This window comes from Trichosurus vulpecula, chromosome 4, assembly GCF_011100635.1.
Source record: "Trichosurus vulpecula isolate mTriVul1 chromosome 4, mTriVul1.pri, whole genome shotgun sequence".
Classification (NCBI taxonomy): Eukaryota; Metazoa; Chordata; class Mammalia; order Diprotodontia; family Phalangeridae; genus Trichosurus; species Trichosurus vulpecula.
This window is the reverse complement of record NC_050576.1, coordinates 269,953,983-269,978,448: the sequence shown is the minus strand read 5'-3', so window position 1 is coordinate 269,978,448 and position 24,466 is coordinate 269,953,983. Positions and strand designations below refer to the sequence as shown.

The window sequence follows — 24,466 nt, the reverse complement described above, 5'->3', positions numbered from 1 at the left end:
TCTTCTTAATCATTCCTAGAGGCATAATGGATAGAGAAAGCTGGTCTTTGAGTCCAGAAGACCTGATTTCAAGTTTGGCTTCTGACACATAGTAGCTGTGTGATCCTGGGCAAGCCACTTAACCTCAATCTATTCTTGTTACAGAGCAGATGCCGATCTGCATCGGTAGAGGGAGTTTTCTTACCAGGAGTTCCCTATACCAATAAAGTCACAAGCCTGGGCTGATAATGATAATAATAAATAATAATAAATCACATTTATCTAGCATTTAAAGTTTTACAAAGAGCTTTTCTCACAACCATCTTATAAGGTGGCTAATATGCCCATTTTACAGATGTGAAGCCTGAGGCTCAGAGAATTGCAATGACTTGCCCAGGGTAGCATAGCTGTATAGGACCAGAGCCAAAACTCATGCTTTCCTGACTCTTTCAACTGCATATAGACACATGGTATTCATATGTAGGAAGTACTCATGCATCATGTATGACACTCAGGATAAGAACTTATTATATCTTGATATTCTTAAGATAAGGCATGCTGGTATCCAATAGTTATTAAATGCCAACTGGAGCATGTTATTTAGGAGAAATGATTTAGATACTAGTGAAATTTCCAACATGTGTAAGAAGCTAATACAAACCAGGATCGCAGAGACACTTATAGCTTGTTCCAACGCTGCGGCATGTTCCATGGGCACAGGGATTCAGGGCACAGAAGTCGATCAGCTGGGCGCATGTGGGCCCGGTGAATCCCGCGCTACAGCTGCAGGTAAAGTGAGCTCGGGCCGCGTAGCACGTCCCATTATTCTGGCAGGGCAACGAGGCACACGGATCCACTTTCTCTTCGCAAGATGGTCCAGAATATTCTAGGAGAAACAAAAGATGGATTTTTTTCCCCTTTTAGGATTCAATTAATTTCTAAGTAGATAAACTCAGACCATGTCAACGAAAATAGATATTTTGCATATATTTCTTCTGTCTTTCATCCTTTGTATTTGGAGTTTCCGTAGTTTTCCACAAAAACCAGAGATACAGGGGAAGCCATATAGTCCTGTGATTCAGAGCTTATGGATTCAAATCCTGGGTCTGGGGCAGCTAGGGAGAGCAGTGAGAGAGCCTCGGGACTGGAGTCAGAAACACTCGAGTTCAGATCCAGCCTAAGACACTTACTAGCTTAATTTAACCTCTACTTCAGTTTCTTCATCTGTAAAAAGGGAATAATCTGGCACCTACCTCCCCCAGTCGATCAAATGAGATAACTGGAAGTGCTTAGTGCAGTGCCCAGCATGTAGCAAGTGCTGTACAAACGTGAGCTATTATTACCTGACACTTCAGAGCTGGGTGACCACGTAGAAGTCACTTCTTTTACTGCTCTGAATCTCAGTTCTCTTAGTAGTATACTACCTGCTTCATGGGGTCAGTATTAGGAAAGAATCTGTAAACCCAAAGATGGGGGTTCTTAACCTTCTTTGGGTCATGGACCCCTCTAGCAGTTGGGTGAAGCCTGTGGGCCCCTTCTCAGAGTAATGCTTTCAAATAATTAAAGGAAATTCAAAACTTTAAATTATTTTTTCCCCATACAATTTCACGGATCCTCTGAAAAGGATCCACAGCCCCCTTTAGGTGCTTTGTAAATACTCCCATGAGTATACATAATGATAACGATATTTATATAGTGCTTTAAGATTTGTAAAGAGTATATGTAGAAATTGATTTCTTATAGAATTGTGGAGTCATAAATACCTGGCTTCAAGTCTGACCTCTGAAACACAGTAGGTGTGTGACGCTCCACATAGGTCTATCAAAATCAGATCTCTAGAGCTAGGCTAAGTGTTAGAAGTGATCTAGTCTGGTCCATTATTTTATAGAAGCAAAATCAGGCCCAAAGTAGTGAAAACACCACACAGCTAAGAAGCAGAAAGATCCAGAAGTAGGTTATCTAATCATTAGGCTAGTATATCTCCTCTGTACGACATTCCTTTGCCTCTTATGTGTCAAGAAGCTTGGTTAGAAGCATCCCATTCCAGATGAGCCAACCATATCTAACTGATGCTCACGCAGCCGCTAATAGTCCTGTCCCCAAGCAGAAGGACCTTGTTCCTGGATTCCCCACCTTCTACATTAGGAATGCTGCTCAAATGCACAGAGGAGGTGTAGCTGACAGTGGAACATGGCGGTGTTCAGAGTTCTATGATACTGTGGCTTTGAGAGGTAGTGATCAGTCTCATTCTACAAGCTGGGTTTGTTTGATTAATAAGAATGAAGAGAATGCAAAGCAAGCTTTCACCTTAAAATATTTTCTTATATTAAATATTCTTCAGTTAAATATTGCATGCTCTAAGTTCAACTTAATCTTTGACTGATGCTGTAAAAAAAATGTCGTGAGATGACTACAAATCACCGACGCTTCAGAAATTAAATGAAAAACGATTTTGAAAATGTTGCTCATATTATGTGTCTATCGGCTTTCTGCTGAATTGTCCTGATCTCAGCTTGAGTCCCACCTCACCCTTCTCACTCAAGGCTCCCGGTGATAGTAAATGTGGATGGCTGCGTGGGGAACAGATGGATCAAATACAAATTCACTTCCTCTCTCTGCCATACACATTGGCATGAGAGACTTGCTATTTTTCTGTATGGAGACACAAAACCTGGCACTGTTAAGAATTTTATGAAGATCCCAGCATCAAAGTTTGGAAAGCACACCAATAAATTATCATGTAATCAGTTTCTAAAGGATGTGACATTCTCTGAATGGTGATTTCACTACTAAGCATGGGATGTAATTCCATCCTTGATAACAGGTAGCCATTTTTCAAAATTTGCTTTTATAAGATTTTGACTTCCAAATCTTTTCTCCCTCCCTCCCTTGCATCCTTTCTCTCAAAGATGGCAAGCAATCTGATATAGGCTATACATGTACAGTCATATTGAACACATTTCCGCATTAGTCATGTTGTGAAAGAAGAATCAGAACAAAAGGGGAAAATCAGGAGAAAGAAAAAAAAAGTGAAAATAGTATGCTTCAATCTGCATTCTGATTCCACATTTCTTTCTCTGGATCTGGATGGCATTTTCCATCATGAGTCTCTTGGAGTTATTTTAAGTGATTGCATTGCCGAGAAGAGCAAAGTCTGTCAAAGTCAGTCATTGCACAATGTGGCTGTTACCATATACAATGTTCTCCTGGTTCTGCTCACTTCACTCAGCATTAGTTCATGTAAGTCTTTCCAGGTTTTTTCTGAAATCCACCTGCTCACCATTTTTATAGCACAATCGTATTCCATTATATTCATATACCACAACTTGTTCAGCCATTTGCCAATTGATGGGTATCCCCTCAATTTCTAATTCTTTGCCTGGGTAGTCATTTTTCTCTGAAAATAAGATACTCAAATGGCTATCACTATTCAATAGCACTATTAGTTTTATTATCTTTTTTAGGACATTTCACATACAGGAAAGTTTCAAAAGGAGAATATAACAGCCCAGTCCTAACAGTCTCTTTCTTTGGGTAGACTACAGAATGCTTGTACCACCAAGTGGAAAATGAAAAATTCTTTGATTTGTTTGACACCTACATAGATGGATAGAGAGATATACAGCTATAGATGAATAAATAGATTAATAATTAAATGGATACACAGATAAGATAGAGATAGATGAATAAATAGATGGATAGACACATGGATGAACAAATGGGTAAGATAGAGATAGCTTAATAAATAAATGGATAGAGATAGAAAATAGGTGAATGATTAAGTAAACATATGCATGCATACATACATATACATACCATGTTTTAAAAATCAAACTTGGTTTGGTCCTGAATTGACCAAATCAAACAGAATTTTTTGATGCTGACTGGACACAATCTCATGAGAAAAATGTGTAATTGAACGTTGCCTTTGTATAACTATGACTTACTTTCGAAAACTTCAAATGTGAGTTTTCACACCTGTATCTCTTAACCTGATTTGAGACTTTCTCACAATGGACTCTCTCTGTCCAATGGAATGCAAGAGCAGAGACCATGATGAAATAATTAAGAGTTCCTACAGGAACATATGGCAAAGGCAGGCATGTGCTTAGATCAGTGAATAGAGAGGGTGTACATCAATCATGCGCCTGAACTCTAAATTTGTACAAAAGGGAGGATGACCCACAGAAGCAAGACCTCAAGTCAAAGAAGGGAAATTTCTTGAGCAGCACCAACTTTGTAAACTTCCTTAAGTGTAAGCTCAAGTTTTGGAGTTTGTAAGCAAAACGAGAAGAGCAGCACCCCAATGACCCCTTTAGCTGAAAGACTAAAGTTATGACATTGGGAGAAGAGACTGGTATTATGCCCCACAATCACCATTAGTGATTCAGAAAGCACCTGTCCAATGGTAAGGAGGCTGTCTATCCAGCATCCCCAAAGTTTGCTTTCCATCAAGAATGCAAAATACAGAATGGTATTACAGGTCTTAAGGAAAGCCTGTAGGACTTTGTGAAGAAAATAGATACATCAGTCAGATCATAGAGCCCCACTGACAATGCCAATTTCAGTGACAACTGTCAGCCTGTGACTTTTATGAGAAATATCTAGCTACATTCAGAAAAGCCAACTAGAAGGTATCTGAAGCTATTGCTAAGCCCCGCCCCCGCCAAAGACCATCTCCTAATTTAGAGAGGGGCTGTGATCTAACTTTATAAAGGAAGTAGCCATGCCAAGGACACCACAGATCCTTGAAGCAAAATCTGTTTCTAGAATTTACTATGTGAGACATGAGGACATGCAAGCTCAGGTTCCTTGTGTGACAAGGAGAAGTACTGGCTCCAGATCTTATCGGAGGCAAGACATGAAACTGGGAATTCCTCTTCCAAAGCCAATCTTCTACAATCCTATGCCACGTCTCTAAAGGTCTTAATTTAGAATGAGAAATGCAGCAGTATTTTGGATGACATTCCAATAATAGGTCTGGAAAGCTTGTGAACAGGGGTAACACTTCTAAAAGAAATGATGAGTTACTGCCATAAGAGAATGCTGTCTTTGACAAGGAGGTTCCATGGACAGATTTCAGGAATACCCCCTACTCTCCTCAGTAGGATGTCCTTCCTGACCCCATCCTAATTTCCCTGGCTTTAGATTTCTGTCTTGGATTTGGTTCCCACCTCCTACCTTTCCCCTTGGATAAGGTATCACTAGTGAAATTTGGCTTGGCTTAACATTGGCCCTAGTTCATTGCCTGAAATTATGGATTAGACCACGTTTCCATTTCCCAAGAAGGATTTTTTCTTCTCACTCTTATTTACAAGAGCAAAGCAAACCCCATTCCTCTCCCCACTCCTGGGAGGTAGGAGTCACATAAAGATATTTAAAATTCTTTGCTCTGAAAGTAAGCATAAGATAGTGTATTTTCCTCTTTTCTATGCAGCATCCTGCTGAGAGGATTGTGCTCATTTCAAGGCATAAGGGAGTATGCAATCACAGGGCAACAACAGGAAATATCTCAGAGAAGGAAAAATTGCTGGAAAGAAACACTACATCTCAAGCCACACTGAAGTCATATTAGCAGCCAAGAGATTTGAAACAACTGAATACAGGAAGAAAAGCAAATGAAGATGAAAGATTAAAGATTTTAAATGGAAAGTAAATTATGAAAAAGAAATCTACCTAAGAATCATGTAGGTTAATGCAGGAATACATATAATTTGTTATGTTTAACTTCAGTCCTGTTGGTAAAAGGTAATGGATTCTAGCCAATATTTGTTAGCAAAGACTTCAAAAATAGCATACCCCTGGAATATTTTATCATACAAATGGGAAGAAGCCAACACCCCCAGGGTCTAATAATACATCATTAGAGTAAGAGAAGCAAGATGGAAACAAGAAATTTCCTGAGGATTTTAAATTTCAAAATAATGAAGTCACGATACAGTGAGATACTTTCAGAAGTAAACCTGGAGGTCAGAAGGCTTAAGACACTAGTGAAGAATGTTATAGATTAAAATAGTATCAAAAATTTTTCTGAGGAAAAAAATGTGATATAGGGATAAGATCTCTGGATTTGGATATTGGAAACCTGGGTTCAAATCCCAGCCCTATTACATACTCTTTGTGTGGTCTTGGTCAAGTATCCTAACCTCTCAAGACTTCAGTCTCCTCCTTTGTAAAATGAGGGATTTTGACCCGATAACACCTAAAATCCTTCCCAAAACTAAATCTATATCTAAATTTATAGACACAATTAATGAAAAGTTTTCAATTCTGCAGCAGCTCCCAAAAAAGTTGAAAATGGCCAGATGACAAAGAATGATAAATGTCTTTTTCTATATAAATAATGGGATTCCTAGGAAAAGTAGAACTTGAAGGCTTGAGGATCTTAATTTTTTTAATCCACTGGGATGGATCTACAATGTCAATCAATCAATCAATTTGTTAAGTGCCTGTGTGCTAAGCACTGGGGATACAAAAGAGGGAAGGCACTGGAATTAGGATGGGTTGGCTAACGCTTCCTATAGAGGGTGATATTTTAGTTAGAACTTGAAAAAAGTCAGGGAGGGCAGTAGTCAGAGCAGATGTGGGAGAGTGTTCCATGCATGGAGGATAGCCAGAGAAAATGTCCTGAGACAAGACATGGAATGTCTTGTTTGTGGAACAACCAGGAGGCCAGGTTCAAAGAAGAGATGTCCAGGAGTAGAGTGGGATTGTTGTTGTTCACCCTTCATTTTGGGAGAGGACCAATAACACATAAAGAGTAGGACAGATCTTTAATCACTGATTGGCATCACACTGGGAGATAGGAGAAAGTAGAGGGAACTTGGAGTCAGGAGATTCCCAATCTTGATTCTAATACTTACCACCTGACTGACTAGTCAAGCCATTTGAGCTGTCTAGGGTTCAATTTACTCATCTGTAAAATAAGTAGGAAGGACTATCGGGGCTTCTTAAACTTTTTCCACTTTCAACTCCTGTAGCATTTTAGTGCTTCTTAAACTATGGGTTGCAGCACCATATGGGGTCCACAGCTCACCAGATGATCTCTAAAGTTCCTTAAGACCCTAAATCCTACAATCCTGCCCAGTACAATGAAGCCCAATCCACACTTGAGAATAAATTATTTACATGGCAGAAGAAAGCTTTATCAGAAGAACAGGGACAAGAGAGAAAGCCTTCAATGACAGCCCTTTAGACCCAAGGATTCCATGATGTACATCCTCATTACAAACATAAGGACTCCTCTGAAGTGATGGCAGAATCCATGAGAGTGGATGGGCTCTCCAAAGGGAAAAGTGAGACAGAAGAGAAGAGGGATCTTAGGGAATTCTTACAGTTAGAGTGGAACCAAGAAGAGCTTTGGGTGAAGGAGAATAAAGGAATGGGCCAAGGGAGAAGAAGCAGGAAGAGTACAGTGGAGCATTTAAATGCCTCCAATCCTATTTTGTTTGATCCTTTGACACAACCCTCATTCATTTCTAGTGCAAACTTAGATCTGACACTTGAACTCGCATCTGATAATCTGTCAACAAACCAGCATTTGAATCCAGCTCTTTCTAGTGCTCTCACCATTACACCATACTTCCACATTTTCCACCAATTTACGTCTTGCTTGATCTGACCCTTAATATCTGGGTCTGCTCCACTTTTTAACCAGGCTGGCCATACCCTAAGCCTCTATTACCCAGACTTTTGCCCAATGCCCATCCTGCTTCCTTGGGTTCCTGTGTTATTACTTGCTCCAATCTTTGCTACCTTTTCCTAACCCTATCTTGTCTTGCCATAATCCTTGGATTTTAGACACACCTGCTGGTCCTGATGATCAACTCAATTCCCCCTCTCTGGATTGCTTATCTAGTTTTAGATTCTCAGGGCTCATGGGAAAAGTAAATACCTTTGAATAAAGGTGCTTATCCTACTTCTGGATTTTTACTACCAATGTGACCTTGGGTAAATCACAAAAAGAAGCCTGAGGCTCATTTTCTTCATCACTAGAATGAGCAGATTAGATGGCCTCTGAGGCCCCTTTCTAGCTCTTATGACCATCAACTTCCAAATATGTCCTAATGTCTAGCCCGTTTCTTTCTCTACTTCCCAACCCTTTACTCCCAGCCATGTTCCCTTCTCAATCCTGGCTCCTGGCCTCCCATCCAAAAGGATTGCTTACATTCTTGGAACTGACAAAGATCTACTATAAAATGATGAATATTGGGGCAAGAACTAGATACATTTAAAGTCTAGCTTTGCCCAAATCACAAGAAAAGTCTGGCTTCTCCTTAGACACACACTTTCCTACTTCTTTCACCACTAGCTATTCAGACTGGCAAGAATCTCAGCTACCAGAACCAAAGGGAAACCAAATCTGTTCTGGCCAACTCTTTAGAGACAGCTCTAGCTCTCCATATAGCCCTGTCATGTCCCAAGATGGTTGCTTGCTATGCTCCCAAATCTCTTGAATTTGTCAGTCTCCCAGGAGAACAGCTTAGGTCAGATTCCACAAGCTGCTATCCCAGATCTGGCTTTGATTAATCACTTAATCAAGAAACATTTATTAAATGCCTACTATTTTTCTCGTACTTTACCAGATGCTAGAGATACAAAAGAAATGAGGAAAACAATCCCTACTTACAAGGAATTTCAATCTTCAATCTTTGTAGTCTCTATTCTGATACTTTTCTCAGTTTTTTTAGCCACCTCTTATCTTTAACATTTCCTTTGAATCACATTGATCCAAGGTTGTCTCTACCACCACATTTTGTGTCTTATCAACTTGCGGCCCTTTTAGCATCATCAGAACGTTCACTTGCCTCATGCCTGCATAAAAACTCTATAGTTTGTACCAAGAAAGGACATTCTCCATATTTATTTGAAGGAGAGTTTTTGTTATTGCTTTTTAGTCATTTCCATTATGTCCAACTCTCTATAACCTCAGTTTGGGACTTTCTTGGCAAAGATACTTAAGTGGTTTGCCATTTCCTTCTCTAGCTCATTTTAGAAATGAGGAAAGTGAGACACACAGGGTTAAGTGACTTGCCCAGGGTCACACAGTTGGTAGGTGTCTGAAGCTGGATTTGAACTCCCGGAGATGAGTCTTCCTGATTCCAAGCCCAATGCTCTATCCACTGTGCCACCTAACTTCCCTTGGTGAAAGGTAATATTTGTCACATCCCATTACTAGATTGATCACTATTAAGGGTTGGTTCTATACAAAAGTGACAAGCTAAAAACTGTCACCTAACCTACTTTGTTCACTCATTTTTCAGCTGCGTCTCTTTGTGATTCCATTCGGAGTTTTCTTGGCAAAGATACTGGAGTGGTTTGCCATTTTCTTCTGCAGCTCATTTTACAGATGAGAAAATTGAGGCAAACAGGATTAAGTGACTTGCCTAGCATCACACAGCTAATAAGTGTCTGAGGCCGGATTTGAACTCACAAAGATGAGTCTTACTAATTTCAGGCCTGGTACTCTACCCACTGTGCCAAGCAAATGCCCAGAATCTATTCTGGAACCCTGAAATAACAGGATTTGAATATTTGGGGCCAGCCAATGACTATGCCAGACAAACAAAAAAACAAATCAACCAAAAGTACCCAATTCCCACATTCTTTTTTGAAAAACTCAGCTGACATTTTCATTGGCCTGCTGTGTAATTTTCAATATTGACCTATTTTCTGCTGCTAATGCCATTTACATTGTGAGGTTCCTATAGCGCAGTGAAAATCCTGGGCCATTAGGAGGGCACTTAAGCACGGCCCTAATAAAAGCCCATGGAAATGAAGAGCTCATTCACTCAGTTGTGAAACAACCAAGATCCCTCACGGCTGGCTGGAATCTGACTTTTCTCCTACACAGACCAAGGCTTGGGCCTACAAGATCAATACTGTGATGAAGGATTATGCAGAAAGAATGTGGGTTTGAAAATCAGAAAACCTGGGTTCTTGGCTTTGTGACCTTGGGTGAATCAATTAACATCTCTAGGCTTTGAGTTTCTCATCTGAAAAATGAGAGGGCTGGACTAAAAGACCCCTTTCAGTTCTGAATCTATTTTAGGCAATTGTTGCTGTTTGTCCTTTGTTCCCTTGTAAGCCAAGACATCATCCTCATTATGTCATTCATCTTGACTTGCAAGTGAATTGGATTTAAATGGGGCAGGGCTGTGCAAAGTCACCAGACTCACTTTCTCCTCTGGAGCCATCTGAGTCCACGGGCAAGACATAGATCAGAACAATGGCCCCGGATGTAGTGGGAGACCTTGGCCTTTAGAAGCTGGCCTTTTAGAAGCTTTCCCAGTTCTGTTTGTATGAATCAACACTCATTCAATGATTAAGGCTAGGTAAGAAATGAGGCAAAAACTGACCTCTTTTACCATAATACTCAAAAAGTGCCACTTCAGGTACTTAGCCTGTAATTCAAGGAACTGCTGCCAGAGGAATGGTGGTACCCTGAAAAATAGCTGATTAGGCCTATCATGTATAGAGGATGAGTCTGGTTGAATCTTTGATTTGGCTGGCTGATTTGGTTAGGGAGCTAGTCCCACCCCTTAAATCAATTCACCTCCATAACTACTGTAAACCATGTTATTGAGCAAAATTTAATGAAATGTATACATGTATATTTTAGGTATCTTGTGAATCATCAAAGGTTTTCAAGTATTATTTGATTTAATGGTCATTAATTACTACTTACTTTCCTTACTAAATAAAAAAACAACCTTTATTCTCCTTGAACTACTGAGGGCAAAAAACTTTCTAGGCTTTATGTTTAGCTATGGGTCATACTTTGACTTCTGATTTTGGCAACAACAAAAACAAAAAATACCCTCCCAATACCAGCATTGATTCCATTCTAGCTGGGCCTAATCATCCTAGAGAAAAAAAGCTTTCTCTCCTTTTGCCTCCTGCTTATCCCAAGGATCAAAGTTAGTCTCTGTATCCTTTTGGTCAGGAAAGAACTACCTTCCATCAATATAGCTTCCCTCTGCTATTAACTACTGCATTCTCTCTTCCTCATGGCCAAACCCCCCCAAAAAAAAAAACCCAAACCAGTGCTAATTGTTGCCACATGCTATTTCTACACAACTCCCTCCACCAGGAAATTTAACTTAGCAATCAGATTTTCAACCCTCCATTTTGAAACTGATTTTTTTAAGATCAGAGGAACTTTAAATGTTATTTTATGTACATAGCTTCTTCCTTTCATTACAGAGGTAGAGACTACCAGTGTAGAATGTTGCATATGCTATTGAAGAATTTTACTATGTCAGTTGGTTTTACTTAATTGTTTTTCTTTTTTACAAGGGAAGACACTTGGTGGTTGGGGTAGAGCAGGTAAGTATAGAGAGATAGAGAGAGAGACAGAGTGACAAAGACAGAGAGATAGAGAAAAGAGACATAGAAAGAGACAGAGACAATATACATAAGGATATGCATATAGGCACAGATATAGATATGGATATAGAGATAGACAGATAGACAGAAATACAGATAGAGATACAGATATAAAGTTACAGATACAGATACAGATATAAGATGCAGATAAATACAGTGCCTTTAAGCTTGCAAAGAACTTTCCCCCATAACAGCTCTGCAAGAGAAACAGCACAAAATTTACCATGTTCATTTCATAGCTCAAGGCACTAAACCTCAAAGATGTCAGATGACTTGTCCATGTCCATACAGCTAACAGGCACAAGAGTCAATGTTATAACTCCAGTCTTTGGATTCCAAGTCCCACATTCATTCCACAATTTTATTAGAAGCAAATAGCCAAATAGTATTACAATACAGTTCCTAAGACAATATGAGGGATTTGGTTATAGTGTATTGATGATATTACTGGAAAGTCATATTGGTAGGGGATACTTAATGAACCTGGTGACCTCTACAACAGAATAAGCAATCAACTGCAAATCAGCTGACATATTGGTTACCTCTATAAGTCAATAGAGGGGTACAACATGATCCTGGATAAAAGGAATCTTTTTTCATAATCCAGCAGAAACAGAACATATTAGAAGGATGGTTCTCAAGTAACAAGCACTAGATCGGAGGGACAGCTGAAAATATTAAATATATGGGAGGCACTCTAAAAATAGTGAGCCGTCCTTGAAAATTTTGGGCAACTCTTCTTAGGCCTATTCTACAAAACAAAAATATTGGGAAAAAATATCCCAAAGTAAATGAGCACTACTAAGGAGTGGTATGAATAACTGATTTGCTTTGGCAGTCTGTGTCTTTAAAACAACGTCATAAGGTTAAATGAGACCAGAAGGGCTTTGAAAGAGCAAATTAAAAATAAAATTTCACTCATTTGGCTGATGCTTCATTATCTTATAATATTTCATTGGAAAGTTCAGCAAAACATCTATCATAGGGATCATAGACTATAGAGTTAAAAGGAACCTTCTTTTTACAAATGGGAAGACTGAGGCCTTGGGAACTTGAGCAGCTTATCCTAGATCATAACCTATCAATGGAAGATCTTGTTCCAGAACTGCAGTCTCCAGGCTTGCAGGCCAGGGATCTCTCTGTTATAGTGTGCTTCCTTTAGAAAGGAAAAAAAAACATAGGATCATAAAGTTAGAACCTTGGATACCATGTAGTTCAATCCCCACTTTCTACAGATAAGTGAACCAAGGTTCAAAGAATTTTGAGCAACTTACTCCAGGTTTTATGAGTGGTAAGGCTGGGAATTTAAGCCAGGTCCCCTGAAATAAATTTCCTTTACCTCTTCATTGTCCAAAATTACAACGTTGGCTCAGTTGTTTCATATGTGTACTTTATGCCTATCTATACCCATGGCTGCTCATCTTAGACTGCTTCTAGAGAGCGAAGATGCCAAGCATCTTGACTTTTCTCCTGCCACTGGACTTTGATGACCCAGGAGGAGAGAGTGAGGCTGACAACTTTGCACAACTCTGCCTCACGCAAATCCAATTCACAACCAAGTCAAGACATCAACCTTGATGTCACTGGCTCTCTCTGAGAATGAAGAATGAACAACAGCTAGGTCTGTCTTACTTAGTGTGAAACCTGGAACATCATGACATACCACTGAATTACATATGTATGTTATTTATCCACATATATATGTATATACTATCTAGCTGTATGGATCCAGATTCATGATGTCATCAGCATAAGGAACCTTGGTGAGAAAACCAACAACCAATACAAAGTCAAGTGTTCTGTAACTTGGTATCTTAAAGAGAGTTGACAACAGTATTGAGAAGGGGAAGGATTTGCTCAGGGTTCCATAATGAGACTTGAAGCCAGTTTGTCCTGGTATGGAGTCTCTCTGTCTCTCACCCCTCCCTCCTCCCACCCTGTCCCTCTCTTCCCCACCCCTCTCTCCCCCTCCTTCTCTCGATCTCTCTCTCCCCCTCCTCTTCCCTCCTTCCCTGTCTCTCCCCCCTTCCCTCCCCTCTCCTCCTCTTCCTCCTCCTTCTTCTTCTTTTCTCTCTCTCTCTCTCTCTCCTCCCCCTCTCCCTCCCTCTCTCCTCTCTCCTGTCCTCTCCTCCTCCTCTCTCTGTCTCTCTCTGTCTGTCTCTGTGCATGTCTCCCTCTGTCTCCTCTCCCTCCCCAGGCCACGCAGAGCATACAGTATGGAAAGCAAGAAAGAACATATATATAATTTATACACCACAAAATCTAATACCTTGCAAACATGGGATCAGTCTTTCTTGCAGGATGGTTATAAATAATGTAGTTTGTAAATCAAGTACCAGAGAAACATGAGCCATTATCAACATTATCACTTCTTAGAGCTTTTTAAAGTACTCCTTATAATATGAAAAATGAAGCTTTGTACTCTTTTTACTTCTGTAAACTGATAATTTTCCCTGAAATTCCACCTAAATTTATTTTTATTTTATTTAACTCATTTAAAAAATTATATTCCTAGCCTGGAGTTAACTGGTTTTATCTTTTCTAAGCATGCTCTCATCTTTGTCTGTGTCCACACAGTTCATTATCAGGTTTACTGTCTTCACTGAATTGATCTGTCAATTCACTGAAAAACAAATCAAGTCAGTAGCAAGAATTCACTGATTCACCAAATGGCTAAACTGACCTGGGTTTTCATTGTCCTAAGAGGTTGCTTTAACATCATACAGACCCAGCTTTGGGTTGATATTAACGATTTTGTCTTTCACCCCTGTTATCTAAACCTCTCTATGGTTCACAGCTTTCCCTATATGTCAGTCTCTCATTCCATAACAGTAAGAAAGGGAAGGGGGAAGACATTTATCTCTCTTGATTTTTTTCTATTATGGAGATGTCCAAAGCAGAATATATTAATTCCTGGTAAGATTTGGACCAAGTCATGCAAATATTTACTAGAACCTCCCAACCATGTAATGAAATTTCTATTAAATCCATAAAGAATTACCATTTTCCTATTTTATTACATTTCTAGTTTATACATTTGGCTGCCTAATCAGTCCTATAAGGTTCCAAATTTCTCTTGCTCACCAAATATCAGTATTAAATATTTTTGTTAGTATATAAGCTGGGTGGCCTTTGTCTGGGTGGTCTAAGCCTAAATGGAATTTCACAATATCCATTTCTCCTTATATTTTTGTCCAGTGATTAAGAAAGGGAGAGAGATAGAAAGCTCAGTTGTACTTCTAACCAAAGTCCCTAGGCCTTCATCTCAATGATTTATTAATTCTCTTCAATAGTTTATACTCCATAATATTTAGAGCTAGAAGGGAAAACAGGAATCACACAGCCCCAAACCTTCATTTTACAACTGAGGAAACTGAGACCCAGAACAGCATATCCACTAGCAGCATGAGAATTTGAATGCAAGTCCTTTGAATCCAAATCCACCAATGATGATGGTCAAGGAATTACTTAGCAAATTAATGTGCAAACTTCCTCTTTGATACATTCAACCAAGCAATCAATAGACAAAAATTTACTAAGTGCCTACTCTGTACCAGGCACTGTGTTAGGTACAAAGACAAAAGTGGGACAGTAATAGGACCTGCCTTCAGGTAGATTCCAATCTATTAAGGGGATATAACAAGCTCACCAACCAGTAAATAAAAGAGATAGATAGATGGGTGGTAGAAAGAGACAGACAGCTACAGACATATAAATAGATGGATGTAGATAGATAATTGACAGAGATAGACAGACAGATAGATAGATGATAGATAGACAGACAGACAGACATAGATGGCAGGTGCGGGGAGAGAAGGGGGGGAGGGTGAGAGAGAGAGAGAGAGAGAGAGAGAGAGAGAGAGAGAGATGAGAAAAAGATGAGAGAGAAGATAGGTAGGTAGACAGAAATAGATGATAGAGATAGATTGACAGACATAGATAGATGATAAGTAGATAGGTATATAGACAAACATACACACATCTATACATAATATATACATAAATGTGCATATACACACATGAATCAAATACAAATAAATCTCAAGGGTCACTTAACAGCTAGGGGAAACAGGAAAAGTCTCTTGAAGGAGATGGTACTTGAGTGAAGCCTGGAAGGGATCTAGATGTTACAAGAAATAGAGATGAGAAGAAAGAATATCCAGGTACAGAGAACAGTTTGGGCAAAGTCATGGAGGTGGGAAAAGCAAGTTGGTCAGTCTAAGTGGAATGCATAGTCTTCGCAGCAGAACTCTAAAGGTTTTTAAATACCTTTAATTGCTTTCTTTTAGACTAGAGAGCCTCTGATATTTCTGGAGCAGAGGTACAATGTGATGAGCCTTGTTTCAGGAATATCTCTTTGGCTTCTATGTGCAAGCTAATTTGGAGAAGAGAGTGGGGGCTGTTTTCAGGGAGACCAGTTAGGAAGCTCCCCCAGTTTTCCAAGTGAGAGGTAAGGAGGGTCTAAACTAGTATATTTATGTGTGAGTAAAGAGAAGGGATGGATGGGAAAGATACTATGGACGTAGAGTCTGGGAGACTCTGAAACTGATTAGATATAAGGGGTGAGGAAGAATGAAGAGTCAGGGATGACACTCAGGTTATAAACCAGAGTTTATAACCAGAAGAATGGTGTTATCCTCAACAGAAATAAGGAAGTCAGGAGGTCAGTTCACAATGGTATCACTATGGCCCTAAAATTACCTATTTATATTATAGCATTTTATTTCCCATCTTCCCTCATTAGTCACTTATATTTACATATGTACATGCATATACATACTTATATGTACACTTATATTTATATGTATGTATATAGTTTCAAAGTTTTCAAAGTGCTTTATATATCTGGCACAGTGCCTTTATTAAGCATATAGTTGGTGCCTAATAAGTGCTTGTTGATTGATTTTATTTAGGCCACACAAAAGCCCTGTGAAACAAGATACTGGCTATTGTTATCCCTGTTTAAAAGAGAGGAAACTGAGCCTAACAGGGTTTAAATGGCTTTGCTCAGAACCACGCAGCAAGAAAGTATCACAGGCAGGATTTGAATCCAACTCTTCCTGACTCTAAATCCAGCAATCTCACAGGGTTTGGATGCATATATAAAGCAGAGTCAGGTTTTTTTTCCTGACATGATCATCTATTTATTGGTGGCCTGTCTATCCACTATATAAATTATCTTTGAATCTATATACACTTGGTTCCTTTCATCAACATCCCAAGGGAAAGAGGTTTTTATAAGATTCATTATAGATTGTGTTCATCCCTAAAGCAAAGACATTAACATTAAATAATAAGCTTCATTTCTTTTTCTTTCAAGATATCCCAGTAAAGTTAATAGGATCAAAAAAATCATGCTTTAAAACTAGAGTAAATCTATTCTAGCCTTCTCATTTTGCAGATGAAGAAATGCAGTGCAGGGAGATAAAATGGTCACATAGCTAAGATTTGAACCTGCGTCTTGCTGCCTCTAAGTCCAACATAATACACATTGTATTGTGCTGTTCTTGGAGGTACAACAAATGCACAACAAATATTCTCATTCATTCCTTCCCCAATTTTTTTTGAGACTATGTCTCCCTATCTCATCCACAGTGGAAGTATGGAGGCTACTCATGGGCCAGATCCCATTGCTAATTAACACAGAATGTTTGATCAGCTCCATTTCCAATCTGGGCCACCTCCCCCCTCAATAGGCAGCCTGGTGCCTCCCTCCCCACTATCAAGGACTCACCATACTGGTGTTGGACTTAATGCCCTTAGCACAGTGCCTGACACATAGTAGGTGTTTAATAAATATTTGTTGGCCGACTGACTGTGGACACCCAATTAGCTTAGTCCACTCTAGCTCAGAACTCCCAAGCTCAATCGATGCACCAGCCTTAGCTTCCCAAGAGGAAGGCAATAAAGGTCTATGCCACCATGCCTGGCAATTCCTACCAATTTTTCAATGAGTTTCCCTTCACCTCTTAATTTATGTGACAGCATTCGTTCTCAAGGAACATGGAAATGAAGTCTGCAAGTGAAACTCTGGAATTATAGGACCAAATATTTTAATGAAATTCAAATATATTCTAATCAAAACAGCTTTCCTCTAAAATTGATATTCTGCTCCTGATAACAAGATCACAGCTGCAAGGTTACCCGAAGAGCGGGAAATTAGTTTGCAGCATTGGAGAAGCAACATTCAGACCCACTCCTTCCCAAACAGTGACACCTGGGAGATACTAACATGGACATGGTAAATTTCCTTACTTTTCTTTTGCAAATTTTGATCAAGATGTGGTAGTGACAATAGTAGGAAAAGAAAGGTAACCCATATTTATGTATATGTATTTGTGTATTTATATACACATTTGTGTGCGAATGTGTGTAAATATCTAGAGAGATAGAAACAAATGCAACTCAGTTCTCACCCAAATGGCTTCCTGCATTTGTCTGCCATCCCAAAGTCTCTCTCCTCCCTGATATGTCCTCTGTCCACATGTCTTTCCCTGAGAGCTACTGAACCATCTCCTTATATCCTTTACAAGGACACACAGTACTAAGCTCATCATTTTGTCCACCAGTCAGGAGTCATAGCATATGCCCCTCCATATGCTGCACACAACACTCCCAATAGATGGACAGATAGATAGAGATAGAGATATACTCACAGATATATAAACATATGTCTATAGATTTATAAACATATATCTATAGAGATATACATGTAAAACTATACATACATAATACATATATGTATATACATACACACATCTATAAACATACATTTACACATACACATATGTATAGTTATAGTGTTATATTTGTGCATAACATATATATGTATGTATATACACATGTGTGTATGTAAAGAAGAAATGTTGCAAAGTGGATAGATAGATAGTCTTACAGTCAGGAAGACTTTGGTTCAAGAAGCAAGTCTGATGAATCTGGGCATGGGTAGCTGCATCACCCAACACCCTCTTAAAACTCTGTAACCCTAAGCTGCATTGGTATAAGAAGCCTTCTCAATCATGAATATCCTACGCCAATGAAGCCAAAGGTCTAGTCTGTCATCGTGGTCATTGTAGTAGCAGTAGTAGTAGTAGTAGCAGCAGCAGCAGTACTAGTAGTAGTAGTGGTAGTAGTAGTAGTAGTAGAAGGAGAGAAGGAGAAGGAGGAGGAAGAGAAGGAGAAGAAGGAGGAAGAGGAGGAAGAGGAGAAGAAGAAGAAGGAGAAGGAGAAGAAGAATCCATATAAGTATATAAAAATCTCTGATGGACAGGAAAATTACGAAATACATGATTGGACATTTCCTCCATATGACACAGAAGGAGGGAAAACACATTTATGTATTCATCCCATAAGATGGTGTTTCCCCCATCACTTTAGATGACAAATATATTCAGACAACAAACGCAGTCTTGAGCATTCCATGACTCTTCAACTGAGTCATCACTTTTGTTTGGATTGTGTGTGTTTTCTCAGAATTTATACCATTTCCACCCAATAAATTTTTCATTTAAGGATATCATGGGCCCCCAGCATGTGAAGTTGAAAGTGTCAAAAGCATTTAGAATGCTAATGTACTAACATTTATTAAGAGGCGAGGTGTTTTCTTTACTCATTTTTGACACAAGGAATCAAAACGCTGCTATTAAAACTTGGAGAACAGATGTTCCCTAATGGTTAGAGCCTCTTCACAGGTGACACTTTCTTATATTACTAATGAATATATATATATCTTGATTTTTTTCCTTGTGCTTTATCACACTAAACAATGTATTTACCAATTTAACAAGGAGTTATTTGGGTGATGACAGCTGTCTCTTATTGTGAATAGAGCTCTGTACCTGGAATTAGGAAATCCTGGATTCAGATCTGGCCTCCAACACTTACTAGCTGTGTGACCCTGGACAAGTCACTGTAACCTCTGTCTGCCTCAGTCTCCTCACCTGTAAAATGGGGATAATTGATAGTGCCCCTCCTCCCAGGGCTATTGAAAGATAACATGAGATATCTGTGAAGTGTTTTGCAGATCTTAAAGTGCTATATAAATGCTAGCTAGCTATTTTTAAGAGGTCCTGAGTTATTCATAGAATCATGGCTACAGAGCTAGAGGAGACTTTAGGTCATCTAGTCCAACTTGGCCATTTTATAGATGAGAAAACTGACACCTGAAGTAATGAAGTGAGTTCCCAGTGTCATATGAGTAGCATATGGCAGTAGAGGAATTCGAACCCAGGCCCTGTGTTCCCAAATAGAGCATTCTTTTCACTGCACAATGGTTCTACATGTGGCTAAGGGGTTTTCATATTATAAAGCTGTGGGCTGCTTCATACCAAAATGCCATTTCTGATGTAGAAAAGTTAGAATTCTGATTGGGCCTGGCATTTACAATTATCTCCATCCACCTGGGTGCCACACTTTAATGATGACAGATTCTAAGCAAAACAGGACTTGGAGCAGTGCCTGATGCATTGCAAATGCTTCAGGAATGTTCATTCATTCATTCAACTAAGTCAGTAAAAAATCTCAATTATCTGGATCTTTGCTGGTAAAGTCAACATTGGGAAATGCAGCCTGGCAACTGCTCCTCTAGGGGCTACAGCCACAGCCATTGAAAACCCAGGAAAGAAAACCCTTCCTACCCAAGTCCTTGGCACTGTCAAATGGTTCAGCATAGGAGACTGATGTAATTTTACCAGTGAAAAGGACATCAGAGAAGACGCATTGCCATCTGTTTTGCCACTGCATCCCAAGGACCATGGGACCTCTCCATCTCATTTGCAGCTGAAACCTCCCATTGCCCGTCCCATTAAAATGAGAACTCCACGAGAGCAGGAGTGCCTTACTTATCTGTTTCCCCAGCACTTACACAATACTTAGCACACAGTAAGTGCTTAATGAATGCTTTATTCATTTGTAAAGGGAAAAGTCTCTTTATATGAATTTCCCAAAAACACTTTACATGAGACAACATTTTCTCAAGGTAGATTGTGCATCTCTAATCCCCAACACTAATCTCTTATTATCGTGCACTTTTACGGGACACATTTGTGTCAGGATTGTAATTACATGTGAAAACAAATGTCACCTTTGGAATGAGTAGCAATGTTCTGCTACAGATAATTTTTTTCATTTTATCCCATCTAAATTTAGGCAATGTGATGTTTCAAAGAAAAACAAGACTGGATGAAAATTGTAGGAGATGAGGTCAAGTTCACTTGTTCTAGAATCTGCATTTTATACACTCTTTCAAATTCTAATAGATAATCAGAGTTTACATTCATAATTATGTGTTCCAAATTAAAATGCACCCAATTTAAAAAAAAATGAGGACTTCAAAGATCTGCCAGAAAATCATATTGCCTATATCAACTCAAAAAACAAGAAACACAGTTAATTTTTTTTTCTAATTCAATTCCTTCCATATCCTTATGACCGTGAACTGAAAGTTTTCTTACAGTTATTTTGCATTCCTTATCCCCTGTCCTGGGAAATAGATTCTGAAGCTACACTTTTCATGAAGAAGCCTTCCAAAGTTAAGGAGGAAACCCAAGGGCAGAAGAAAGAAAAGTGGGTCCAGGATAGACACTGATCCCTACAACATCAACAAATTCTATGCTTAGAGTTCACTCCCTGTAGGAGAGAAGGCAGAATATAAGTTACAAGTTATAGGTCATAAGAGGACTCATCAAAGGTGAGTCTCTTTTCATACCTTTTGGGAAAAGTACACTAAACAGATTATTCAGCAACATCCTAGGGACCAATAGTCTCCCGTGAACAAATAATCTCTCCTCTTGTTGTTGGGATTGTCTCTTAACTCTGAGAAGTCCAGACATTCATTTTCTTCCTCCTCAAACTATTTTTGCCTTCTTTATGTCCCTGAACTTGGACCTTTGGGAATGGGCTTACAGTTGAAGAGAGTGGAGGACTGGAGGAAACTGAACCTCTGTGGGATCCACCCAGACTCAGAAAAAGGATGTAGATAAAGAATAGTGATAAGTTGTTTGTCTTTCCTTCTCAAAGGAGACCTTGACATCAGGGAGAGATGCCATGACTTGTAAATGAATTGGACTACATGGCTGTGCAAAGTCACCAACCTCACTTTCACCTCCAGATCCATATTGATCCAGTGGCGAGATATAGATCAGGACTACTGGAGATGGCCCCCAGGTAAAGTGGCATGGAGATGGTAAGGAACGCCTTGATTTCTAGTCCTCATCACCAGAATAAGGAGCCTGCCTAACTTTCCCTTCTGACAAAAGCAAACTGGACTGAATGACTTTAAAGGGGGCCTCAGTAAGATAGGCTAAGTGACGTCCGTATTGCAAACCCACTTTCAACAGCTTTATGGGCCCCTTTATGGGTTTGAGAAAAACGCACCTCATTGTATTTACAATAAAAACAGGAAAATTATTTTCTGGATTATTTTAAAGAAGTCATTTAGAGACCAAGGGCCATACAAAGAACACTGAATTAAGGACCAGAGGATCTGGATCTGAATCCTGGATCTGCTATATACTAGCTGTGTGACCCTAGTGAAGCCATTTAACCTTCCTTTATTTCAGTTGCCTTCTTTGCAAAATTGGGACAAGAATAGTACCCACTTCCCAGGGCTGTTATGAGCATCAAAGGAGATAATGATCATAAAGTGCTTAGCACAGTCCCTGAATAGTAGCACATATGCTGCTCCACATATATGTGTTTATGTGTACATACATGTATGTATGTAGCACATAGTAAGTGATACATCAGTGTTAGTCATTTTGTTATCATGATTATGATTATCCTGTAGAATTGTTGCAACTCTCCAATGCTCAACAGATAGTTTTCCTTTGCCCTTTAGGTCAGATGATGCTCAGATTTGACTCTTCAGAGACAGGTATTGAATGACTTCCATATACCACCACCAGAGATATATTGGTATCAAAAAGAATTGATCTTCCAATTAAAACTTTCATTTAAAGGCGTACACCATACTTATAATCAACACTATCTACTATGTGCTATAGACACAAGCCATGACAAGCAAGTTTCCTTAAAAATAAAAATTAAGTAGCTTAATATAAAACATTTTCAATCATTACTGCAATTTCGCAACAAAAAAAAGTTAGTAGTAGTCTGTGATCCTTAATGTGTTATCACTAGAAAATAATGTTGAATTTGTTACTGAGATTAATTTATTTCATGATGAGCTTGGAGAATAGACTTGTCATTGTTGGGAAGGTTGAGGTAGCACCAAGGTTTTTGGAAAAAGAATCATCAGGGTCCTCAGAATATGACTAGATCAGATCATACCCTCTCAGCAGGTATTTTTAAATCATGTGCTAGCTCCCAGTCTAGGGAATACCTGGGGAGGGCAAATCAATTTGAGGACTTCCCCAAGTGTCCTGCTGTAGGCCAGCTAAGAAGTCTTCACACAATGATGAGATCACAGGATGACAGACACAGAGCTAAAAGGGCCTGAGAGATCGTCCAGCTCAAATCCTTCGTTTGACAGATGAGGAAAATGAGGCTCAGAGATATTTAGTGACTTACTCAGTCACTCCATTGGTTTGGCCTCTGTTATAATGGTTAGAGATCCTGGAAACTCACCCATCCAACTCTGGAGCCTCTTCACTTCTAAAGCTCACTCAAGCCAAGAGAGAAACCAGACATTCAGGCTTGTTTCCTTTGTTGGGGGATGAGGGCGGAGAGAAAGGGAGCCAAATATCAAAGCAGACTGACTGCTTTACAGAAAATAGAAAAGTGGATGTAAATTTATATTGAAAGCTGTTTATTGACATTTTGTTAGACCAGCAGGGGAAAAATGTACTTCTTAAAGGATATGTACATGTGTGTATATGTGTACACACACACACACATGTAGATAGATGTATGTATCTATGTATAAGTACATATCTATATAATTACATACTGACTATACTATCATCAAAATGTTTTAATTTTTTTAACTAAGCAAAACCAAGGGGTTCTAAATAAACCACTGCCTCAAATCCTATGTCTAAGTCACTATTTTAAGTAAATTTTTCAACAATGCATTTTGATCATCAACATGAGTCTTCCTTTAAATTCATTGATAATCCAAGTTCTCAAAAGAGTAGGCTTGGTCATATATTTTATGGAATCATCTCATCTCTGCCCCCTTCCTTCTACTCCTAGATCCCAGCTTCTCTGAGACTCAGATTACATATTTGTACAATTTGTCCCTCTTACCTTGCAGAAATATTATAAGGAAAGTGCTCTGTAAATCTTAAAGCACCATTCATTTGAATATGAGTTGTTATTATTACATAATTATTGGTCTGGAAAAAATCTTGAAAAATCATATGTGGCTCTTTTCTTTCCTTTTCTCTTCCCCTCTTCGGTCATAGCTACCCCTAAACCATGCTGGATCGACAATATGTATTCTGTCTTTAAAGACCACTAGAGAAAAAGATTGTAAGAATTATATTATTATTATTATATAAGAAGAAAACACAGTCTCCCTCGAATATTTAATCCAACACCAAATAGCCCAACTATCTGAAAAGTTATTGACATAACTCTAAAACAGATATTAAAATATATTTCCTTATCCTTGGTCTTCAATGCAGGTAACCTTTTGAGCACCAAATATGAAACAAAAAAACCCCACATTATGTATTCCATGGTCCTTCAGCATCTTCTTTTTGAAACTGGATAATCCTCAATTTCTGTAGTTTGCTTTCGGAGCTTTCATTTTTTAATACCTCAGTCTTTTCAAGAACTCCCAAGCCTTCCATATCTCCATATTCAATGACAACAGGGAATGGTACTTCAAGAAAGTCAAAATCATAGATTCTGTGTGGGAAATGATTTACTATATCATTTTGGGGAGATTATTATTCTGTTGAAATACAACACTATGTGATTAAAAGTTGTCTGCACTCAGAATGTTGCCTGACCCCAGTAACTTTCTAGAAATGCTGGAGATGGCTATGAGGTATTTTGGGTTCCCCCAGGTCCTGGATTTACCCGAAGCATTCTTGTTTTGGGTCCCCACAAGCTTGGGTTTGGGGTTCCCTTATGCTTTAGCTTTGCCCAAATTTTATTGGATGTTTACAGTTACTCACATCTATCTCAATCT

The 24,466-nt window shown here is 39.0% G+C and overlaps 1 protein-coding gene across 1 annotated transcript in view; it reads right to left on the bottom strand.

Annotated features, from left to right (window-relative positions):
- Positions 1–24,466, bottom strand: part of DNER (delta/notch like EGF repeat containing) — a 217,677-nt gene that overhangs the window by 69,620 nt on the left and 123,591 nt on the right. Inside the window, exon 8 of the mRNA XM_036755702.1 lies at positions 641–865. Coding sequence (XP_036611597.1) covers positions 641–865 — 225 coding nt within the window. The remainder of the gene's footprint in view (positions 1–640; positions 866–24,466) is intronic.